Source organism: Oncorhynchus keta, unplaced genomic scaffold, assembly GCF_023373465.1.
Source record: "Oncorhynchus keta strain PuntledgeMale-10-30-2019 unplaced genomic scaffold, Oket_V2 Un_scaffold_984_pilon_pilon, whole genome shotgun sequence".
Lineage (NCBI taxonomy): Eukaryota > Metazoa > Chordata > Actinopteri > Salmoniformes > Salmonidae > Oncorhynchus > Oncorhynchus keta.
This window is the reverse complement of record NW_026291019.1, coordinates 295,046-318,737: the sequence shown is the minus strand read 5'-3', so window position 1 is coordinate 318,737 and position 23,692 is coordinate 295,046. Positions and strand designations below refer to the sequence as shown.

Genomic DNA, 23,692 nt, shown 5'->3' with positions numbered 1-23,692 from the left:
GTCCTAAAATGTACACCGTAGAGAAGATCATTTCATGTCTATTGAAGAGGATCAGTGACATCATGTCAGAATTGGAAAGCATTCTCATTTGCATAATGTGGATTTATGTTGATACATCATGTACTCTCAGATCAACAAACAATTTTTCTTATGTCCTGTGTCCTACCAAGGGGTACAGGAACAGTGAATTCTATACAACAAAAGGCATGTGTCTAAGTCAGCTTAAAGCTACAGTCTGTGATTGGTACATCCATTTTCAGAGTTTTAAATGAATGATGTATGGCCATTAATTCTTGAAGAATATAACATAAATGCTTAGGAGCTTCTTTCAACGGTACAACCCCATCAGAACCCTTTCAAACAGGGTTAAAACAATCATTTCCATCTCATGGATAGAATTCCAGAGTGGTTACATTTCTCCAGACAGAATTCTCAGCTGTTTACCAAAACAGATGGCGAAGTGACCGTGGTTTTGTTTTATCACAGAATGTAGTTTTAGATGATATAATACATTTTGTTAATAATGTCATTTTTGTGTAGTTGTGCTTTTGCTTGTAATGCAAACGAAAGTGAAACCATTGGATGGAGACCCATAGTCAACTTTTGTCATAAGGAGTCAGGATGTCCTAAAATGTACACCGTACGTAAATTTCACAGGTGTATAGAAGAGGACCAGTGACATCATGCTAGAACTGAAATGCTTGCTCATTTGCATGATATTAATTATATATGTTCTATCAGCATAATACTCTCTTGTCAAACTGATATTTCTTCTTTGTTCAACTTATTTTAAAATAAACCCTATAGGCATTATCTCTGTCATTGTTTTACTTTGTTAAAATATCAGTGACTTATAGGAGGCCACATTCACTGTTTGACAAGATGGAAGAGCGTGAGAACCAATGGAGGATGAAACCATTTATTAACCTTTTCTCATGGATAAACAAACACTGGCCACTCATCACATTTGACAAAAAGTAAGAAACACATTTAGATAAGCAATTAAATAAGCATTATAGTATCATGCGTGACAGTCTCAATATCAATGCCAAGTTAATGTCATACATCGAATCAGATAAGAGTGCAGCTGTATAGTCTTGTGCAGATTTTTTTTGCTGAAGTTTATTCTAAAGACAACTAGAAATTGTCCTAAAACAATCACTTAAGAAACACATTTCAATTCAGGAAGGAAACTGAAATGTCATCTTTTCTCAATGCTTTTCAATGAAGAACAATTGGAATTTGAATTTTCCTAAATTGAAATGGAATTGACCCCAACCCTGAGTGCAACTTTTCAAAATGTCCATTGTTACACCATATTATGAGTTCAAGGAAATGCACTTTGTTCTGAAGGAGGTTGCTGAGGTGAGAACGGGTCATAATAATGGCTGGAACGTGGAAACCATGTGTTTGATGTATTTTATACCATTCCACTTATTCCACTCCGGCAATTACCACGAGCCCATCCTCCCCAATGAAGGTTCCACCATCCCCCTGTGCTTCAACTATTGATGGAGGGAGATCTCAGGGAACAATGAGTTGTCACGAGGGGTCAACCGTTTTGCTTATTGATGACATCATTGTCTACTCTTCCAATAAACAGCAGCATATGAATGCCCTTGATGATGTCTGTGAGTTCAGTGTTCTAGTATTGACTCTGTTGTAATGGCAGAAAACATTCACCGGGTGGCAGCACTGGGGCGGCTGAATTTCACAGCAGCATATTGGACATCCTCGTCCTGATTCTGGGACTGAGGCAGCTGGACGGTGGAGTACAGAGGCACTTCCTGGTTTTTGGAGCCAGAGAAGTGGACGCTGGCGTAGTGAACATCATCCTGGTCGTTGGTGGCTGCTGTCTGTGCTGCAGTAGGGGTCATGGCCATGCTTGAGATGTTGTCATACACTGGACTAGAGTCTCCCTGATGGAGAAAGAGGACAGACAACATGAGGAGTAGAAATGTTCACAAAGAATAAACAGTCATCTTCTGATTACAACAGACTCACCTGTACATTCTCTGATGTGTCTCTTGTGTCAGAGGTGGATGTGGAGGCCTTCTTCCTGTTTTACACATTAATGAATCAATCAATCAATGTTACTAAAGCTAAATAATAAAACTGCAAAATGTGTTTTCACTTCACTCACCTGAACCACATGAAGCCAGAGAGACAGAGGATGAGAACCAGAACAACCACTATGATTCCTACAGCTGCAGTCAGAACTGAGGTCTGTTTCCCTTCAATAAAATATAGATGATATGAGAACATGGCATGATATAATGAACTACAAATGAACTATAATACAGGACAGTAATACAATACTTGTTAAGGGATCTAATAACCCAGTGTAAACTAAGGTGTAATTAGTCAGAGTAGAATGATTAAGATTAGATTAAAACATGTAGTTCTGTGTTGAATTATTGAAGATGTAACTTTACCTGCTACAATGATCATCAGAGATGTAGAGTTCATAGATCCTTTTCTATTCTGGGCCTCACAGTAGTATTCTCCTCTGTCCTCAGAGATGATGTTAGAGATGTTGTAACTCTGTCCTGATGCTTTTGGTGAGGTTACGTTCTTCTTGTACCAGGTGTATTTGTCCACAGGTGGGTTGGCATCACTGCTGCAGGTCAGAGTCACTGAACTGCCCTCCACTATTTCACCAGAGGGACTGACTGACACTGAGGTGTTCTTTGGGCCGTCTGGTGGACAATATGTAACACATTGTTCATACATAGAGCTTTACATGAGGAGCATCATGGAACTTGGATTTATGATTAAAATAAATTAAATATTCATATAAATATGTATAACTTAGACAATAATGTAACAATACAGTGTTTGTGAAGTACTTGTAGTTACTACAGTAATGAGATGAGTACAATCATGGAACTTGGACAAAGATTGAAATAATGGATATAATAGATGAGAGAATATGTTATTAAAAGAATACAACTGGAGATGGATCACACATCCTCACATGTGACATTGAGAGTCTCTTCATCAGAGGGGAGATCCTCATGTCCTTCTACAGAACAGGAGTATCTGCCTGCATCCTCACTGCTGACTGGGTTTAGGAACAGACTGGTAGATTGGTTGGTTACGTGTCCATTCTTGTACCAGATGTAGGTGGGGTTGTCACCCAGAGTACAGGTGGTGCTACAGGTCAGTGTCACCTTCTGTCCCTCTGTCACAGTGGCAGGAGTCACCTTCACCTGCAGACCTAAATGAAAGAGGATTAAAACACTGAGTACGTCATAAAGTAATCGTTTGCAGTATTGATAGGATGTGACCTGCAGTGTTACCTGTGACAGTCAGAGTTGTTCCAGGGAAGGTGGGCTCCCAGGTTGTCTGATCTGTTCTGAATCTAAACTTATACTCAGCTGAATCCTCCTCTCTCAGGTCTGTGATTCTCAGGATGGAGTCACTCTGCATATTTCCAAGGTACTCCACACGACCTCCATACCCCGGGCTCAGGATTTGAGGCGCCTCATTAAGTTTTCCTTTTGTATACCAGATTGTTTCAGAGACTGTATGACCACTGGGAAATGTATAAGAGCAGGATATGTCCACTGATGTCCCCTTCAAGGTACAGATCTTCTGATGGGTGTAAGTCACGTGGAAATAACTGTGACCCTCAACAGCTGAAACACAAGTACATTTTTCAAATGGTGTCAGTATTTAGAACTGTAAAATCAACCACCATTAATCTAAATGGAATAGTAGCTCTATCTCATGTCTGTTTCACTAAACATCAACCACCATTAATCTAAATGGAATAGTAGCTCTATCTCATGTCTGTTTCACTAAACATCAACCACCATTAATCTAAATGGAATAGTAGCTCTATCTCATGTCTGTTTCACTAAACATCAACCACCATTAATCTAAATGGAATAGTAGCTCTATCTCATGTCTGTTTCACTAAACATCAACTGACCATTGATGTAAAGGAATAGTAGCTCTATCTCAGTCTTTAAAACATGTAAGTCACCACATGAAGGTGCTCCTTTCTGTTTCAACCATTAATCTAAATGGAATAGTAGCTCTATCTCATGTTCCTCTGTTTCACCAGTCAAACAGGTGGTGCAACCAGGTCATTAATTGAAATGGAATGGTAGCTCACCTCAGGTCTGTTAACATTAAACCATCAATGACCAGTGATGTTTAAATGAGGCAGGATTTTGACAGACTTTAAAAATCATCAATTCAGACATTCCTATTATACCACACATTCAGGAGAATTATATTATTTTTACAAATCACAGTTTTCCAGAACCTGTCAGATTCAGTTTTAAAATGGATTGTACCTGTAACAGACAGGTGATTAAACAGATCAACACTATATAATCTTACTGTTCCTGTACCAGATGTAGGATTAAACAGTCAATACTAGTCAGAGTACAGGTGGTGCTAACAGGTCAGAGTGATTGAACACCATGTAGTGGTCACCTTACCTGCAGGTCTGGAGTAGATAACATTAAAACCATCAATGACCTGTTGTCTGTTCAAATGAGGCAGGAGTGATTAAACACAAATCATCAATTCAGACATTCCTATTATACCATACATTCATATTAATTATATTATTTCTGTACAAATCAAGACATTTCTGTACAAACCTCAAGACAGATCAATACTTATCCAGTAACAGACAGAGTGATTAAACAGATCAACACTATATATAATATCACTGTACCTGTAACAGACAGAGTGATTAAACACATCAACACTATATATAATATCACTGTACCTGTAACAGACAGAGTGATTAAACAGATCAACACTATATATAATATCACTGTACCTGTAACAGACAGAGTGATTAAACACAACACTATATATAATATCACTGTACCTGTAACAGACAGAGTGATTAAACAGATCAACACTATATATAATATCACTGTACCTGTAACAGACAGAGTGACTCCAGGATAGCCAGAATATTTCCCTCCAGTCTGATCTGTTATAAATCTGAACTTGTACTCAGCTGAGTCACTTTCTCTCAGGTCTGTGATTCTCAGGGTGTGGCCATTCATCCTATCACTACGGTACGTCACACGACCTTTGTTGTCTGGGTCATCTAACAGACTCACATAATTCTCCACATCATAAACTTTAGTGAACCACAAGGTTGTTGTGACGATATAACCTCTGGGATATCTGATAGAGCAGGACATCTCCACTGTTGACCCCTTCAAGGTACAGATACTCTGAGTGGTGTATGTAACACTCCAGCCATACTGCCCCAGTACCACTGAAACACACAAGGACGTTACATTAAGTTCAAGGTCTTGTGACTCACACTAACACTTTGTTCCATAGTTGCTGAGTTGAGACATAGATACTCTTTGGTTTAGTGTGAATGACCACAGATAAGATTCACTCAGTGAGGTGTGAAAGACAACTATTTAAAGGGAAGTGGAGACATAAAAAATGGTTGTGCTTTTAGAAATATCTGTAGTTTGACAAACCGGGCAACTAAAAGATAAGAATGAGACCATACCTGCTACAGACAAGAGAAAGACCACCAACACACTTCCTGCTGTTCTCAAGGACATTGTTGCATCTCCCACCCTGCAGTCTTAGAAACATAAACAACAACTCACTCTATAGCTGGTGAATAACTCCACCTGATACATTGAAGTATAAACTGTAAATGGGGTACAGGGCCTCATTACTGAAAATGAACCAGGCTCATATTGTGTTGTGTTGTAATGTGCTATATGGTTGTCTATGTTAATATTGTCTGTCTGTAAGTCTATATCACTATGTATGTAATGTGTGTGATGTGTTGCATGTCTGTCTACGTCTGTCTATTTAACCTGACATGATGTATGATGCAAAAATAACTTCCTAATGGATACAATAGTCATCACCATCATCATCATCATCATCAAAAAACAACAACAGCAATATGTTTTATTCAAACCCAAATCACTTATTGAACAGATCTGCTAGAACTGTAAACACATATTTCTATATTGATTGACTTGTGAAGCTGTTTTATTCTCAGAACCCAAATAAACAGCCAGTAGAAGGATAAATGTTCAATCCTCTACAGTCCATCAAGTGTGAGGATAAACAGCAGTGACTAAAGACTGACCACCAGGTTCAATGATAGTTCCTATCCTCAAGCTGTGAGGATAAACAGCCAGTGACTAAAGACTGACCACCAGGTTCAATGATAGTTCCTATCCAGCTGTGAGGCTAAACAGCAAGTGACTAAAGACTGACCACCAGGTTCAATGATAGTTCCTATCCTCAAGCTGTGAGGCTAAACAGCCAGTGACTAAAGACTGACCACCAGGTTCAATGACAGTTCTATCCCCAAGCTATAAACCCCAAAGCTGTGAGGCTAAACAGCCCAGTGACTAAAGACTGACCACCAGGTTCAATGATAGTTCCTATCCTCAAGCTGTGAGGCTAAACAGCAAGTGACTAAAGACTGACCACCAGGTTCAATGACAGCACCTATCCCCAAGCTGTGAGGATAAACAGCAAGTCACTCTCTCTCCCTCTCACTCACACACACACACACACACACACACACACACACACACACACACACACACACACACACACACACACACACACACACACACACACACACACACACACACACACACACACACACACACACACACACACACACACACACAGTCTTGTAAAACTAACCTTGTGGGGACACAAAATTCAGTCCCATTCACAATCCTATTATCCTTTACCTTAACCCCAAAACCTATTAACCCTAACCCGAACCCTAGCTCCAAACCCTAAACCTAATTCGAACTGTAACAGTGATTCTAACTGGTTTAGTCTTGTATTTAATATTGGATTTTATTATACCATGCACTTTAACCTAGCACTTATTTTTTGAGCACTTAATCCCTTCATCTCTTGGTGTCACGCCCTGACCATAGAGAGCTGTTTATTGTCTATGTTGGTTGGGGCGTGATAGTGACCAGGGTGGGTTATAGATTAAAGATTTATGTTGGTCCGGTATGGTTTCCAATCAGAGACAGCTGTTTATCGTTGTCTCTGATTGGGGATCATATTTAGGCAGCCATTTCCTCATTGTGTTTTGTGGGATCTTGTCTACAGATAGTTTCCTGTGTGCATACAAGTAGTGTCACGGTTCACGTGTTCGTTATTGTTTTGTTTGGTGAGTTTCAATTTATTAAAAGATGTGGAACTTTATTCACGTTGCGCCTTGGTCCAATCATTACGACGATCGTGACACTTGGGATTATTTATTTAATTGATGCAGTTTGCATCTTTTATTATGATTTTATTAAAACATTTGTTTTAAAGTTAAACCTTTTTAACCTCAGCACTTAATCAATAATTGTCTTCCTCCTGTTGAACTTCGGCCTGTCATGTTCTCCCACCCTCTCCAGACCGGTTGGATGTACAATATAGAAACGAGGCAGAAAGTTGCAATAGGCCCGTGCAACACAAGGGTTGATACCAGCACAAACAGAAACCCTCTTAAACCTGACACTGATTCTAACCTTAACCCTAAACCCCCTAGAAATAGCATTTGACCTTGTGGGGACCAACAAAACGTCCCCAGTTGGTCAAATGTTTGTTGGTTTACTATTCCTGTGGGGAAACGAAATATACAAAATAATGTGGACACCTCCTCAAATGAGTGGATTCAGCTGTTTATGCCACAGCCGTTGCTGACTGGTGTATAACAACGAGCACACAGCCATGCCATCTCCATAGACAAACATTGTCAGTAGAATGGCCTTACTGAAGACTTCAGTGACCTTCAACGTGGCACCGTCAAAGGATGACACCTTTCCAGTTTGACAAATTTCTGCCCTGCTAGAACAGGGTTTACATGGCCAAGCAGCCGGACACAAGCCTAAGATCACCATGCGCAAAGCCAACCGTTGGCTGGAGAGGTGTAAAACTTGTCACCGTTGGACACTGGAGCAGCGTTCTCTGGAGTGATGAATAATGATTCACCATCTGGCAGTTCGACGGACGTTTCTGGGTTTGGTGGATGACAGAACACTACCAGCCCCCCCAAAAATGCCAACTAAAGTTTGGTGGAGGAAGAATAAAGGTCTGGGGCTGTTTTTCATGGTTCGGGCCCCTTAGTTGAAAGGAAATCTTAACGATACGGCAGACAATGATATTCGAGACAATTATGTGCTTCCAAGTTTGTGGCCACAGTTTGGGGAAGGCCCTTTCCTGTTACAGCATGAGGTCCATACAGAAATGGTTTGTCGAGATCGGTGTGGAAGAACTGACAGAGCCCTGACCTCAACCACATCGAACACCTTTGGGATGAATTGGAATGCCGACTGCAAGCCAAGCCTAATCGCCCAACATCCGTGCCCAACATCACTAATGCTCTTGTGGCTGAATGGAAGCAAGTCCAAGCTGCAATGTTCCAACATCTAGTGGAAAGCCTTCCCAAACCTGTAGGCTGTTATAGCAGGGACAAACTCCATATTAATGCCCATGATTTTTTAATGATTTGTTTGATGAGCAGGTGCCCACATACTTTTGGTCATGTAGTGTAGGTACCCTGCATCTGTAGGGAAGGCCCATAAGGCCCATGGAGTCTGTTTCAAAGTCTAGAGAGCTGGTTGTTATGGATGTAGAAAAGTTAAAACACATCTTACACAGTATAGATGTCAACTCTACTCCCTATCAGTCTGGTCCTGAAGGGCCCTCAGATAAATCAACTGTGTCACACGCAGACACACACACAGGCCCACATGCACACACACACTGCAGTGCTACAATGTTTGTTTGCATGTCTTTTTTACCCTGGTTAATCATCTCATCCCTACATAGATCAACACTCCTACACTGAGACACTTCATAAATACTGGCCATAAAACACAGCTCAAAACTGGACAACAAGTAAAATGATACATTACCCTCAATTACATGACTAAAAACAAATAACCCCAAACTATATTTCAAGATATTGACAATTGTACTTACAGAGTGAAGTGAAGGGGAGAGGTCTTGTACAGAGTCAACTTACTGTCAGTTAATGTGAGTTATTTTGTTGACACCTATTTAACTGCCCTTATACTTCCTCTTTAAGTCATTAACATGCAAGATGACCAGACCAGGACATCAGGAAAGGGATGTTACTGTATTTCAACAGAGATTGTGCAACAGACAACATATCTATATGTACTTTTCTTCATTTGAGGAGTGGGACTACATTTATAAAAACCATTTAAACAATGTGTCGACGACAGAGGGCTTGGTGTGGTTGCTAGGTGATTTGTGACACACCTACAACAAGCCTTCTATACTATTTAGAATGTGAACAATTGCTCAGAATGTGTTGTCTTTTCCTTCTGAGTTCAGTATATACAGATCAAAGATCTATGATCTCATTCAATTAGAACCCATTCCATTTAATACCCGTGACCATCACTCCTCATCAGCTGTATCAAATTAATACTGAAGGTTCCAGTGTTCTAGACTAGAGCTCCACCTACTGGTATCTCAACATTACTGCACCATCCTAATAATAATGTCCTCAATAATGTTGGGTTAATAACAACATAACACACTGGAAATACATAAGATAAACTAGTAAAAAACTCAACTGTTTACTTGACAAAGTCACAGTTAAGCAAACATACACTGTTGTATTACAATAAAGGACCTTGTGTACAATAAAGGAGGCTGGTTGGCAGAGATATAGGAGGAGAGACTAATTGCAATGACTGGAATATAATTAATGGATACCGTTCCATTTATTCCACTCCAGCCATTACAATGAGCATTTCTTTCTATATATCTGCCCACCAGCCTCCTCTGCTGGACAGTACAGGTAGTAGCAGAGGCATCAATATCATCATCACCATAGTGATGCTGTGTTGACTGTATAGGCTAATGTACTCTGTTATCCATGTATAGTCGAATTAGCCCGTTGTCCACATATAGTCTAATGTAGCCTGTTATCCATATATAGTCTAATGTAGCCTGTTATCCATACACAGTCTAATGTAGCCTGTTATCCATATATAGTCGAATGTAGCATGTTATCCATATATAGTCTAATGTAGCATGTTATCCATATATAGTCTAATGTAGCCTGTTATCCATATATAGTCTAATTTATCCTGTTATCCATATATAGTCTAATGTATCCTGTTATCCATATATAGTCGAATGTAGCATGTTATCCATATATAGTCTAATTGGCCCGTTGTCCACATGTAGTCTAATTTATCCTGTTATCCATATATAGTCTAAAGCCTGTTATCCATATATAGTCTAATGTAGCATGTTATCCATATATAGTCGAATGTAGCATGTTATCCATATATAGTCTAATGTAGCCTGTTATCCATATATAGTCGAATGTAGCCTGTTATCCATATATAGTCGAATGTAGCATGTTATCCATATATAGTCGAATGTAGCATGTTATCCATATATAGTCGAATGTAGCATGTTATCCATATATAGTCTAATGTAGCATGTTATCCATATATAGTCGAATGTAGCCTGTTATCCATATATAGTCGAATGTAGCCTGTTATCCATATATAGTCGAATGTAGCATGTTATCCATATATAGTCGAATGTAGCATGTTATCCATATATAGTCGAATGTAGCCTGTTATCCATATATAGTCGAATGTAGCATGTTATCCATATATAGTCGAATGTAGCATGTTATCCATATATAGTCGAATGTATCATGTTATCCATATATAGTCTAATGTAGCATGTTATCCATATATAGTCGAATGTAGCATGTTATCCATATATAGTCTAATGTAGCCTGTTATCCATATATAGTCTAATGTAGCATGTTATCCATATATAGACGAATGTAGCATGTTATCCATATATAGTCTAATTTATCCTGTTATCCATATATAGTCTAATTAGCCCGTTGTCCACATGTAGTCTAATTTATCCTGTTATCCATATATAGTCTAATGTAGCATGTTATCCATATATAGTCTAATTAGCCCGTCGTCCATATGTAGTCTAATTTATCCTGTTATCCATATATAGTCTAATGTAGCATGTTATCCATATATAGTCTAATTAGCCCGTTGTCCACATGTAGTCTAATGTATCCTGTTATCCATATATAGTCTAATGTATCCTGTTATCCATATATAGTCTAAAGCCTGTTATCCATATATAGTCGAATGTAGCCTGTTATCCATATATAGTCGAATGTAGCCTGTTATCCATATATAGTCGAATGTAGCATATTATCCATATATAGTCGAATGTAGCATGTTATCCATATATAGTTGAATGTAGCCTGTTATCCATATATAGTCGAATGTAGCATGTTATCCATATATAGTCGAATGTAGCATGTTATCCATATATAGTCGAATGTAGCCTGTTATCCATATATAGTCGAATGTAGCATGTTATCCATATATAGTCTAATGTAGCATGTTATCCATATATAGTCGAATGTAGCATGTTATCCATATATAGTCTAATGTAGCATGTTATCCATATATAGTCGAATGTAGCATGTTATCCATATATAGTCTAATGTAGCATGTTATCCATATATAGTCTAATTTCTCCTGTTATCCATATATAGTCTAATTAGCCCGTTGTCCACATGTAGTCTAATTTATCCTGTTATCCATATATAGTCTAATGCAGCATGTTATCCATATATAGTCGAATGTAGCATGTTATCCATATACAGTCTAATGCAGCATGTTATCCATATATAGTCGAATGTAGCATGTTATCCATATATAGTCTAATTAGCCCGTTGTCCACATGTAGTCTAATTTATCCTGTTATCCATATATAGTCTAAAGCCTGTTATCCATATATAGTCTAATGTAGCATGTTATCCATATATAGTCGAATGTAGCATGTTATCCATATATAGTCTAATGTAGCCTGTTATCCATATATAGTCGAATGTTGCATGTTATCCATATATAGTCTAATGTAGCCTGTTATCCATATATAGTTGAATGTAGCATGTTATCCATATATAGTCGAATGTAGCCTGTTATGCATATATAGTCTAATGTAGCATGTTATCCATATATAGTCTAATGTAGCCTGTTATCCATATATAGTCGAATGTAGCATGTTATCCATATATAGTCGAATGTAGCCTGTTATCCATATATAGTCGAATGTAGCATGTTATCCATATATGGTCTAATGTAGCCTGTTATCCATATATAGTCGAATGTATCCTGTTATCCATATATAGTCTAATTAGCCCGTTGTCCACATGTAGTCTAATGTATCCTGTTATCCATATATAGTCTAATGTAGCCTGTTATCCACATGTAGTCTAATGTATCCTGTTATCCATATATAGTCTAATTAGCCCGTTGTCCACATGTAGTCTAATGTATCCTGTTATCCATATATAGTCTAATGTAGCCTGTTATCCATATATAGTCTAATTAGCCCGTTGTCCATATATACTCTAATGTAGCCTGTTATCCATATATAGTCTAATTAACCCGTTGTCCATATATAGTCTAATTAGCCCGTTGTCCACATGTAGTCTAATTTATCCTGTTATCCATATATAGTCTAATGTAGCATGTTATCCATATATAGTCTAATTAGCCCGTTGTCCACATGTAATTTATCACATCTAATTTATCATGTTATCCATATATAGTCTAATGTAGCATGTTATCCATATATAGTCTAATGTAGCCTGTTATCCATATATAGTCTAATTAGCCCGTTGTCCACATGTAGTCTAATGTATCCTGTTATCCATATATAGTCTAATGTAGCATGTTATCCATATATAGTCTAATGTAGCATGTTATCCATATATAGTCTAATTAGTCCACATGTAATGTAGCATGTTATCCATATATAGTCTAATGTAGCATGTTATCCATATATAGTCTAATGTAGCCCGTTGTTATCCATATATAGTCTAATGTATCCTGTTATCCATATATAGTCTAATGTAGCCTGTTATCCATATATAGTCTAATGTAGCCTGTTATCCATATATAGTCTAATGTAGCCTGTTATCCATATATAGTCTAATTAACCTGTTATCCATATATAGTCTAATTAGCCCGTTGTCCACATGTAGTCTAATTTATCCTGTTATCCATATATAGTCTAATGTAGCATGTTATCCATATATAGTCTAATTAGCCCGTTGTCCACATGTAATTTATCACATCTAATTTATCATGTTATCCATATATAGTCTAATGTAGCATGTTATCCATATATAGTCTAATGTAGCCTGTTATCCATATATAGTCTAATTAGCCCGTTGTCCACATGTAGTCTAATGTATCCTGTTATCCATATATAGTCTAATGTAGCATGTTATCCATATATAGTCTAATGTAGCATGTTATCCATATATAGTCTAATTAGCCCGTTGTCCACATGTAGTCTAATGTATCCTGTTATCCATATATAGTCTAATGTAGCATGTTATCCATATATAGTCTAATGTAGCATGTTATCCATATATAGTCTAATTAGCCCGTTGTCCACATGTAGTCTAATGTAGCATGTTATCCATATATAGTCTAATTTCTCCTGTTATCCATATATAGTCTAATTAGCCCGTTGTCCACATGTCGTCTAATTTATCCTGTTATCCATATATAGTCTAATGTAGCATGTTATCCATATATAGTCTAATTTATCCTGTTATCCATATATAGTCTAATTATCCCGTCGTCCACATGTAGTCTAATTTATCCTGTTATCCATATATAGTCGAATGTAGCATGTTATCCATATATAGTCTAATTAGCCCGTTGTCCACATGTAGTCTAATGTATCCTGTTATCCATATATAGTCTAATGTAGCATGTTATCCATATATAGTCTAATTAGCCCGTTGTCCACATGTAGTCTAATTTATCCTGTTATCCATATATAGTCTAAAGCCTGTTATCCATATATAGTCTAATGTAGCATGTTATCCATATATAGTCGAATGTAGCATGTTATCCATATATAGTCTAATGTAGCCTGTTATCCATATATAGTCTAATGTAGCCTGTTATCCATATATAGTCTAATGTAGCATGTTATCCATATATAGTCTAATGTAGCATGTTATCCATATACAGTCTAATGCAGCATGTTATCCATATATAGTCGAATGTAGCATGTTATCCATATATAGTCGAATGTAGCCTGTTATCCATATATAGTCGAATATAGCCTGTTATCCATATATAGTCGAATGTAGCATGTTATCCATATATAGTCGAATGTCGCATGTTATCCATATATAGTCGAATGTAGCCTGTTATCCATATATAGTTGAATGTAGCATGTTATCCATATATAGTCGAATGTAGCCTGTTATGCATATATAGTCTAATGTAGCATGTTATCCATATATAGTCTAATGTAGCCTGTTATCCATATTATGTAGCCATGTTATCCATAGTCGAATGTAGCCTGTTATCCATATATAGTCGAATGTAGCATGTTATCCATATATGGTCTAATGTAGCCTGTTATCCATATATAGTCGAATGTATCCTGTTATCCATATATAGTCTAATTAGCCCGTTGTCCACATGTAGTCTAATGTATCCTGTTATCCATATATAGTCTAATGTAGCCTGTTATCCACATGTAGTCTAATGTATCCTGTTATCCATATATAGTCTAATTAGCCCGTTGTCCACATGTAGTCTAATGTATCCTGTTATCCATATATAGTCTAATGTAGCCTGTTATCCATATATAGTCTAATTAGCCCGTTGTCCATATATACTCTAATGTAGCCTGTTATCCATATATAGTCTAATTAACCCGTTGTCCATATATAGTCTAATTAGCCCGTTGTCCACATGTAGTCTAATTTATCCTGTTATCCATATATAGTCTAATGTAGCATGTTATCCATATATAGTCTAATTAGCCCGTTGTCCACATGTAATTTATCACATCTAATTTATCATGTTATCCATATATAGTCTAATGTAGCATGTTATCCATATATAGTCTAATGTAGCCTGTTATCCATATATAGTCTAATTAGCCCGTTGTCCACATGTAGTCTAATGTATCCTGTTATCCATATATAGTCTAATGTAGCATGTTATCCATATATAGTCTAATGTAGCATGTTATCCATATATAGTCTAATGTAGCCTGTTATCCATATATAGTCTAATTAGCCCGTTGTCCACATGTAGTCTAATGTAGCATGTTATCCATATATAGTCTAATGTAGCCTGTTATCCATATATAGTCTAATTAGCCCGTTGTCCACATGTAGTCTAATTTATCCTGTTATCCATATATAGTCTAATGTAGCATGTTATCCATATATAGTCTAATTTATCCTGTTATCCATATATAGTCTAATTATCCCGTCGTCCACATGTAGTCTAATTTATCCTGTTATCCATATATAGTCTAATTTATCCTGTTATCCATATATAGTCTAATTAGCCCGTTGTCCACATGTAGTCTAATTTATCCTGTTATCCATATATAGTCTAATGTAGCATGTTATCCATATATAGTCTAATTAGCCCGTTGTCCACATGTAGTCTAATTTATCCTGTTATCCATATATAGTCTAATGTAGCCTGTTATCCATATATAGTCTAATGTAGCATGTTATCCATATATAGTTAATGTAGCATGTTATCCATATATAGTCTAATGTAGCCTGTTATCCATATATAGTCTAATGTAGCCTGTTATCCATATATAGTCTAATGTAGCATGTTATCCATATATAGTCTAATGTAGCATGTTATCCATATACAGTCTAATGCAATGTTATCCATATATAGTCGAATGTAGCATGTTATCCATATATAGTCGAATGTAGCCTGTTATCCATATATAGTCGAATGTAGCCTGTTATCCATATATAGTCGAATGTAGCATGTTATCCATATATAGTCTAATGTAGCCTGTTATCCATATATAGTCGAATGTAGCCTGTTATCCATATATAGTCGAATGTAGCATGTTATCCATATATAGTCTAATGTAGCATGTTATCCATATATAGTCTAATTAGCCCGTTGTCCACATGTAGTCTAATTCATCCTGTTATCCATATATAGTCTAATGTAGCATGTTATCCATATATAGTCTAATTAGCCCGTTGTCCACATGTAGTCCAATTTATCCTGTTATCCATATATAGTCTAAAGCCTGTTATCCATATATAGTCTAATGTAGCATGTTATCCATATATAGTCGAATGTAGCATGTTATCCATATATAGTCTAATGTAGCCTGTTATCCATATATAGTCTAATGTAGCCTGTTATCCATATATAGTCTAATGTAGCATGTTATCCATATATAGTCTAATGTAGCATGTTATCCATATACAGTCTAATGCAGCATGTTATCCATATATAGTCGAATGTAGCATGTTATCCATATATAGTCGAATGTAGCCTGTTATCCATATATAGTCGAATGTAGCCTGTTATCCATATATAGTCGAATGTAGCATGTTATCCATATATAGTCGAATGTAGCATGTTATCCATATATAGTCGAATGTAGCCTGTTATCCATATATAGTCGAATGTAGCCTGTTATCCATATATAGTCTAATTAGCCCGTTGTCCACATGTAGTCTAATGTATCCTGTTATCCATATATAGTCTAATGTAGCCTGTTATCCATATATAGTCTAATTAGCCCGTTGTCCATATATAGTCTAATTAGCCCGTTGTCCACATGTAGTCTAATTTATCCTGTTATCCATATATAGTCTAATGTAGCATGTTATCCATATATAGTCTAATTATTCCGTTGTCCACATGTAGTCTAATTTATCCTGTTATCCATATATAGTCTAATGTAGCATGTTATCCATATATAGTCTAATTAGCCCGTTGTCCACATGTAGTCTAATTTATCCTGTTATCCATATATAGTCTAATGTAGCACGTTATCCATATATAGTCTAATGTAGCATGTTATCCATATATAGTCTAATTAGCCCGTTGTCCACATGTAGTCTAATTTATCCTGTTATCCATATATAGTCTAATGTAGCATGTTATCCATATACAGTCGAATGTAGCATGTTATCCATATATAGTCTAATTTATCCTGTTATCCATATATAGTCTAATTATCCCGTTGTCCACATGTAGTCCTTCCCGGGGAAGGACTGCCCGTTCCATGATCTCGCCATCACGGTTGACAACTCCATTGTGTCCTCCTCCCAGAGCGCTAAGAACCTTGGCGTGATCCTGGACAACACCCTGACGTTCTCAACTAACATCAAGGCGGTGTCCCGTTCCTGTAGGTTCATGCTCTACAACATCCGTTAGAGTACGTTATCCTGCCTCACACAGGAAGCAGGCGCAGGTCCTAATCCAGGCACTTGTCATCTCCCGTCTTGATTACTGCAACTCGCTGTTGGCTGGGCTCCCTGCCTGTGCCATTAAACCCCTACAACTCATCCAGAAGTCTAATGTTCAACCTTCCCAAGTTCTGTTATCACCCCGCTCCTCCGCTAATCCCACTGGCTTCCTGTTGAAGCTCGCATCCGCTACAAGACCATGGTGCTCGCCTGTTACGGAGCTGTGAGGGGAACGGCACCTCAGTACCTCCAGGCTCTGATCAGGCCCTACACCCAAACAAGGGCACTGCGTTCATCCACCTCTGGCCTGCTCGCCTCCCTACCACTGAGGAATGTACAGTTCCCGTTCAAAACTGTTCCTGCTCTGGCCCCCATATATAGTCTAATGGAACAAATAGTCCCCTCACGACGCCAGGACAGCGGAGTCAATCACCACCTTCCGGAGACACCTGAAACCCCACCTCTTCAAGGAATACCTAGGATTATCCTTCTCACCCCCCTTCTCCCCAACAAGATTTAGATGCAAGTGGCTGTTCCACTGGTTGTCATAAGGTGTATGCACCAATTTGTAAGTCGCTCTGGATAAGAGCGTCTGCTAAATGACTTAAATGTAAATGTAAATGTAAATGTAGTCTAATTTATCCTGTTATCCATATATAGTCGAATGTAGCATGTTATCCATATATAGTCTAATGTAGCATGTTATCCATATATAGTCTAATTAGCCCGTTGTCCACATGTAGTCTAATTTATCCTGTTATCCATATATAGTCTAATGTAGCATGTTATCCATATATAGTCTAATTTATCCTGTTATCCATATATAGTCTAATGTAGCATGTTATCCATATATAGTCGAATGTAGCATGTTATCCATATATAGTCTATTGTAGCATGTTATCCATATATAGTCTAATTACCTCGTTTTCCACATGTAGTCTAATTTATCCTGTTATCCACATATAGTCTAAAGCCTGTTGGGGCTAGGGGGCCTCAAGGAGTTCCCTTAGGGAAACACCCCCTCCCATTCAGCTGACAAAATATTATTTAAAAATATTTAACTTACACCCATTAACAAGTCCAATACAGCAAATGAAAGATAAACACCTTGTTAATCTACCCATCGTGTCCGATTTTTTAAAATGATTTACAGCGAAAAAACAACATATATTTATGTTAGATGACCACCAAATTCCAAAACACACACAGCGATATTTCACAGTCACAAATGCAAAAATATAGATAAAATGAATCACTAACCTTTGAAGTATAAACTGTAAATGGGGTACAGGGCCTCATTACTGAAAATGAACCAGGTTCATATTGTGTTGTGTTGTAATGTGCTAAATGGTTGTCTATGTTAATACTGTCTGTAAGTCTATTCCACTATGTATGTAATGTGCTATATGGTTGTCTATGTGAATACTGTCTGTCTGTAAGTCTATTCCACTATGTATGTAATGTGCTATATGGTTGTCTATGTTAATACTGTCTGTCTGTAAGTCTATTCCACTATGTATGTATTGTGCTATATGGTTGTCTATGTGAATACTGTCTGTCTGTAAGTCTATTCCACTATGTATGTAATGTGCTATATGGTTGTCTATGTGAATACTGTCTGTCTGTAAGTCTATTCCACTATGTATGTAATGTGCTATATGGTTGTCTATGTGAATACTGTCTGTCTGTAAGTCTATTCCACTATGTATGTAATGTGCTATATGGTTGTCTATGTGAATACTGTCTGTCTGTAAGTCTATTCCACTATGGATGTAATGTGCTATATGGTTGTCTATGTTAATACTGTCTGTCTGTAAGTCTATTCCACTATGTATGTAATAATGTAATTTCTATTCCGCAACAAAGCCTCCTTCACTCACGCTGCCAAGCTTACCCTAGTAAAACTGACTATCCTACCGATCCTCGACTTCGGCGATGTCATCTACAAAATGGCTTCCAACACTCTACTCAGCAAACTGGATGCAGTCTATCACAGTGCCATCCGTTTTGTCACTAAAGCACCTTATACCACCCACCACTGCGACTTGTATGCTCTAGTCGGCTGGCCCTCACTACATATTCGTCGCCAGACCCACTGGCTCCAGGTCATTTACAAGTCCATGCTAGGTAAAGCTCCGCCTTATCTCAGTTCACTGGTCACGATGGCAACACCCATCCGTAGCACGCGCTCCAGCAGGTGTATCTCACTGATCATCCCTAAAGCCAACACCTCATTTGGCCGCCTTTCGTTCCAGTACTCTGCTGCCTGTGACTGGAACGAATTGCAAAATCGCTGAAGTTGGAGACTTTATCTCCTCTCCAACTTCAAACATCAGCTATCCGAGCAGCTAACCGATCGCTGCAGCTGTACATAGTCTATAGGTAAATAGCTCACCCTTTTCACCTACCTCATTCCCATACTGTTTTTATACTGTTTTTATTTATTTACTTTTCTGCTCTTTTGCACACCAATATCTCTACCTGTACATGCCCATCTGATCATTTATCACTCCAGTGTTAATCTGCAAAATTGTATTATTCGCCTACCTCCTCATGCCTTTTGCACACATTGTATATAGACTGCCCATTTTTTTCTACTGTGTTATTGACTTGCTAATTGTTTACTCCATGTGTAACTCTGTTGTCTGTTCACACTGCTATGCTTTATCTTGGCCAGGTCGCAGTTGCAAATGAGAACTTGTTCTCAACTAGCCTACCTGGTTAAATAAAGGTGAAATAAAAAAAATAAAAATTAAAAAATGTGCTATATGGTTGTCTATGTGAATACTGTCTGTCTGTAAGTCTATTCCACTATGTATGTAATGTGCTATATGGTTGTGTATGTGAATACTGTCTGTCTGTAAGTCTATTCCACTGTATGTATTGTGCTAAATGGTTGTCTATGTTAATACTGTCTGTCTGTAAGTCTATTCCACTATGTATGTATTGTGCTATATGGTTGTCTATGTGAATACTGTCTGTCTGTAAGTCTATTCCACTATGTATGTAATGTGCTATATGGTTGTCTATGTGAATACTGTCTGTCTGTAAGTCTATTCCACTATGTATGTAATGTGCTATATGGTTGTCTATGTGAATACTGTCTGTCTGTAAGTCTATTCCACTATGTATGTATTGTACTATATGGTTGTCTATGTGAATACTGTCTGTCTGTAAGTCTATTCCACTATGTATGTAATGTGCTATATGGTTGTCTATGTGAATACTGTCTGTCTGTAAGTCTATTCCACTATGTATGTAATGTGCTATATGGTTGTCTATGTGAATACTGTCTGTCTGTAAGTCTATTCCACTATGTATGTATTGTGCTATATGGTTGTCTATGTGAATACTGTCTGTCTGTAAGTCTATTCCACTATGTATGTAATGTGCTATATGGTTGTCTATGTGAATACTGTCTGTCTGTAAGTCTATTCCACTATGTATGTAATGTGCTATATGGTTGTCTATGTGAATACTGTCTGTCTGTAAGTCTATTCCACTGTGTATGTAATGTGCTATATGGTTGTCTATGTGAATACTGTCTGTCTGTAAGTCTATTCCACTATGTATGTAATGTGCTATATGGTTGTCTATGTGAATACTGTCTGTCTGTAAGTCTATTCCACTATGTATGTAATGTGCTATATGGTTGTCTATGTGAATACTGTCTGTCTGTAAGTCTATTCCACTATGTATGTAATGTGCTATATGGTTGTCTATGTTAATACTGTCTGTCTGTAAGTCTATTCCACTATGTATGTATTGTGCTATATGGTTGTCTATGTGAATACTGTCTGTCTGTAAGTCTATTCCACTATGTATGTAATGTGCTATATGGTTGTCTATGTGAATACTGTCTGTCTGTAAGTCTATTCCACTATGGATGTAATGTGCTATATGGTTGTCTATGTGAATACTGTCTGTCTGTAAGTCTATTCCACTATGTATGTAATGTGCTATATGGTTGTCTATGTTAATAATAATAATAATAATAATATGCCATTTAGCAGACGCTTTTATCCAAAGCGACTTACAGTCATGTGTGCATACATTCTACGTATGGGTGGTCCCGGGAATCGAACCCACTACCCTGGCGTTACAAGCGCCATGCTCTACCAACTGAGCTACAGAAGGACCACTGTCTGTCTGTAAGTATATTCCACTATGTATGTATTGTGCTATATGGTTGTCTATGTGAATACTGTCTGTCTGTAAGTCTATTCCACTATGTATGTAATGTGCTATATGGTTGTCTATGTGAATACTGTCTGTCTGTAAGTCTATTCCACTATGGATGTAATGTGCTATATGGTTGTCTATGTGAATACTGTCTGTCTGTAAGTCTATTCCACTATGTATGTAATGTGCTATATGGTTGTCTATGTGAATACTGTCTGTCTGTAAGTCTATTCCACTATGTATGTAATGTGCTAAATGGTTGTCTATGTGAATACTGTCTGTCTGTAAGTCTATTCCACTATGTATGTAATGTGCTATATGGTTGTCTATGTGAATACTGTCTGTCTGTAAGTCTATTCCACTATGTATGTAATGTGCTATATGGTTGTCTATGTGAATACTGTCTGTCTGTAAGTCTATTCCACTATGGATGTAATGTGCTATATGGTTGTCTATGTGAATACTGTCTGTCTGTAAGTCTATTCCACTATGTATGTAATGTGCTATATGGTTGTCTATGTGAATACTGTCTGTCTGTAAGTCTATTCCACTATGTATGTAATGTGCTAAATGGTTGTCTATGTGAATACTGTCTGTCTGTAAGTCTATTCCACTATGTATGTAATGTGCTATATGGTTGTCTATGTGAATACTGTCTGTCTGTAAGTCTATTCCACTATGTATGTATTGTGCTATATGGTTGTCTATGTGAATACTGTCTGTCTGTAAGTCTATTCCACTATGTATGTAATGTGCTATATGGTTGTCTATGTGAATACTGTCTGTCTGTAAGTCTATTCCACTATGTATGTATTGTGTGTGACGTGTTGCATGTCTGTCTATTTAAGATGACATGATGCAAAACCTATTTATCTAATGGATACAAAAAAGTCATCATTATCATCACCATATCCATCATTATAAACCACAACATCAACAACTTATTGAACAGATCTGTATTACATATTTCTGAATGTTCTGAAGCTGTTTTATTCTCAGAACCTCAAACACAGGAGGATAAATGTTCAATCCTCTACAGTCCGTCAAGCTGTACAGCAGCCTAAAGACTGACGCCCAGTTTCAATGATAACTCCTATCCCCAAGCTGTGAGGATAAACAGAAGTGACTCACACACACACACACACACACACACACACACACACACACACACACACACACACACACACACACACACACACACACACACACACACACACACACACACACACACACACACACACACACACACACAGCAAAGTTACAATGTTTGTTTGCTTGTCTTTTTTACCCTGGTTAATCATCTCATCACTTTGTAGATCCTCCTACACTCCTACACTGAGACACTTTATGAATACTGGACCTGATGTAACAACCAGAACACAGCTCAAAACATAACAACAAGTAAAATGATACATTACCCTCAATAATATGACTTATTACTAAAAACAAATTACCAAAAACTATTTTTCCAGATATTGTCAAGAGTACTTACAGAGTGAAGTGAAGGGGAGAGGTATTGTACAAGTGAGTCAACTTACTGGTAGTGTGTGGGAACTGCTAGTAAGTGTCAGTTCTGTGGTTGATACATATTTAAAGTAGCTGAGACAGAACTGTCCTCTCCTTCCTCTTTAAGACATTAACATGCATGACGACCAGACCAGCACATCAGAAAGGGGAAGTTAATGTAGTAAAATGGGTCCTACATTTCTATAATGGACAAAATGTCCCCCATTTCCACTTTCATTTAAATACAGCACCATGTTAACAATATGTTGACTATTCTATATGGAATGTTTATAATATATTAGAATGTGTTGTCTTGTCCCTCTGAGTTCTACATGGAACAGGTCAAAGTTCCATTTACATTTGGTCATGATGTCATTCTATTCATTCTATTCTACCAACCCATTTAATGTACACTCCTCATCAGCTGCATCAAAGACCCTGCACGGACCCCCTTTAGTGTCTACAACATGGTTGTTGTAGAGGCGTTGGCCTGGGCAACAACCCCCTCAAGATTCTAATGATGACATCATCTCCATCATCTAACATCAATAATCAAACATGTTTCACAGCTCAGGCCGAGGAGGCGGGGGAAGGAAATCAGAGGAGCACTCCTCTTCACTTTGATTGACACTTACTCCTACTGTGTGTCCAGTGTACTGTCTGTGCTGTGTGTCAGAGGACTACAAAAGC

General features: G+C 37.6%; 1 protein-coding gene and 1 long non-coding RNA gene across 25 annotated transcripts in view; one reads left to right on the top strand and one right to left on the bottom strand.

The window, feature by feature from the left end:
- Positions 1–23,692, top strand: part of LOC127929724 (uncharacterized) — a 54,404-nt gene that overhangs the window by 24,760 nt on the left and 5,952 nt on the right. The window lies entirely within an intron of this gene.
- LOC127929717 (B-cell receptor CD22-like) overlaps positions 906–23,692 on the bottom strand; it is a 38,215-nt gene continuing 15,428 nt past the window's right edge. For 21 of the 24 annotated variants that reach the window (XM_052517856.1, XM_052517873.1, XM_052517868.1 and 18 more), the window contains 6 exons: positions 3,303–3,641; positions 2,978–3,220; positions 2,436–2,699; positions 2,144–2,234; positions 2,005–2,059; positions 906–1,919 (listed from right to left, as the gene is read on the bottom strand). In XM_052517856.1, coding sequence (XP_052373816.1) covers positions 1,680–1,919; positions 2,005–2,059; positions 2,144–2,234; positions 2,436–2,699; positions 2,978–3,220; positions 3,303–3,641 — 1,232 coding nt within the window. In that variant the 3' untranslated portion in view covers positions 906–1,679. The remainder of the gene's footprint in view (positions 1,920–2,004; positions 2,060–2,143; positions 2,235–2,435; positions 2,700–2,977; positions 3,221–3,302; positions 3,642–23,692) is intronic. The other 3 variants (XM_052517853.1, XM_052517876.1, XM_052517874.1) reach the window with 2 other exon arrangements.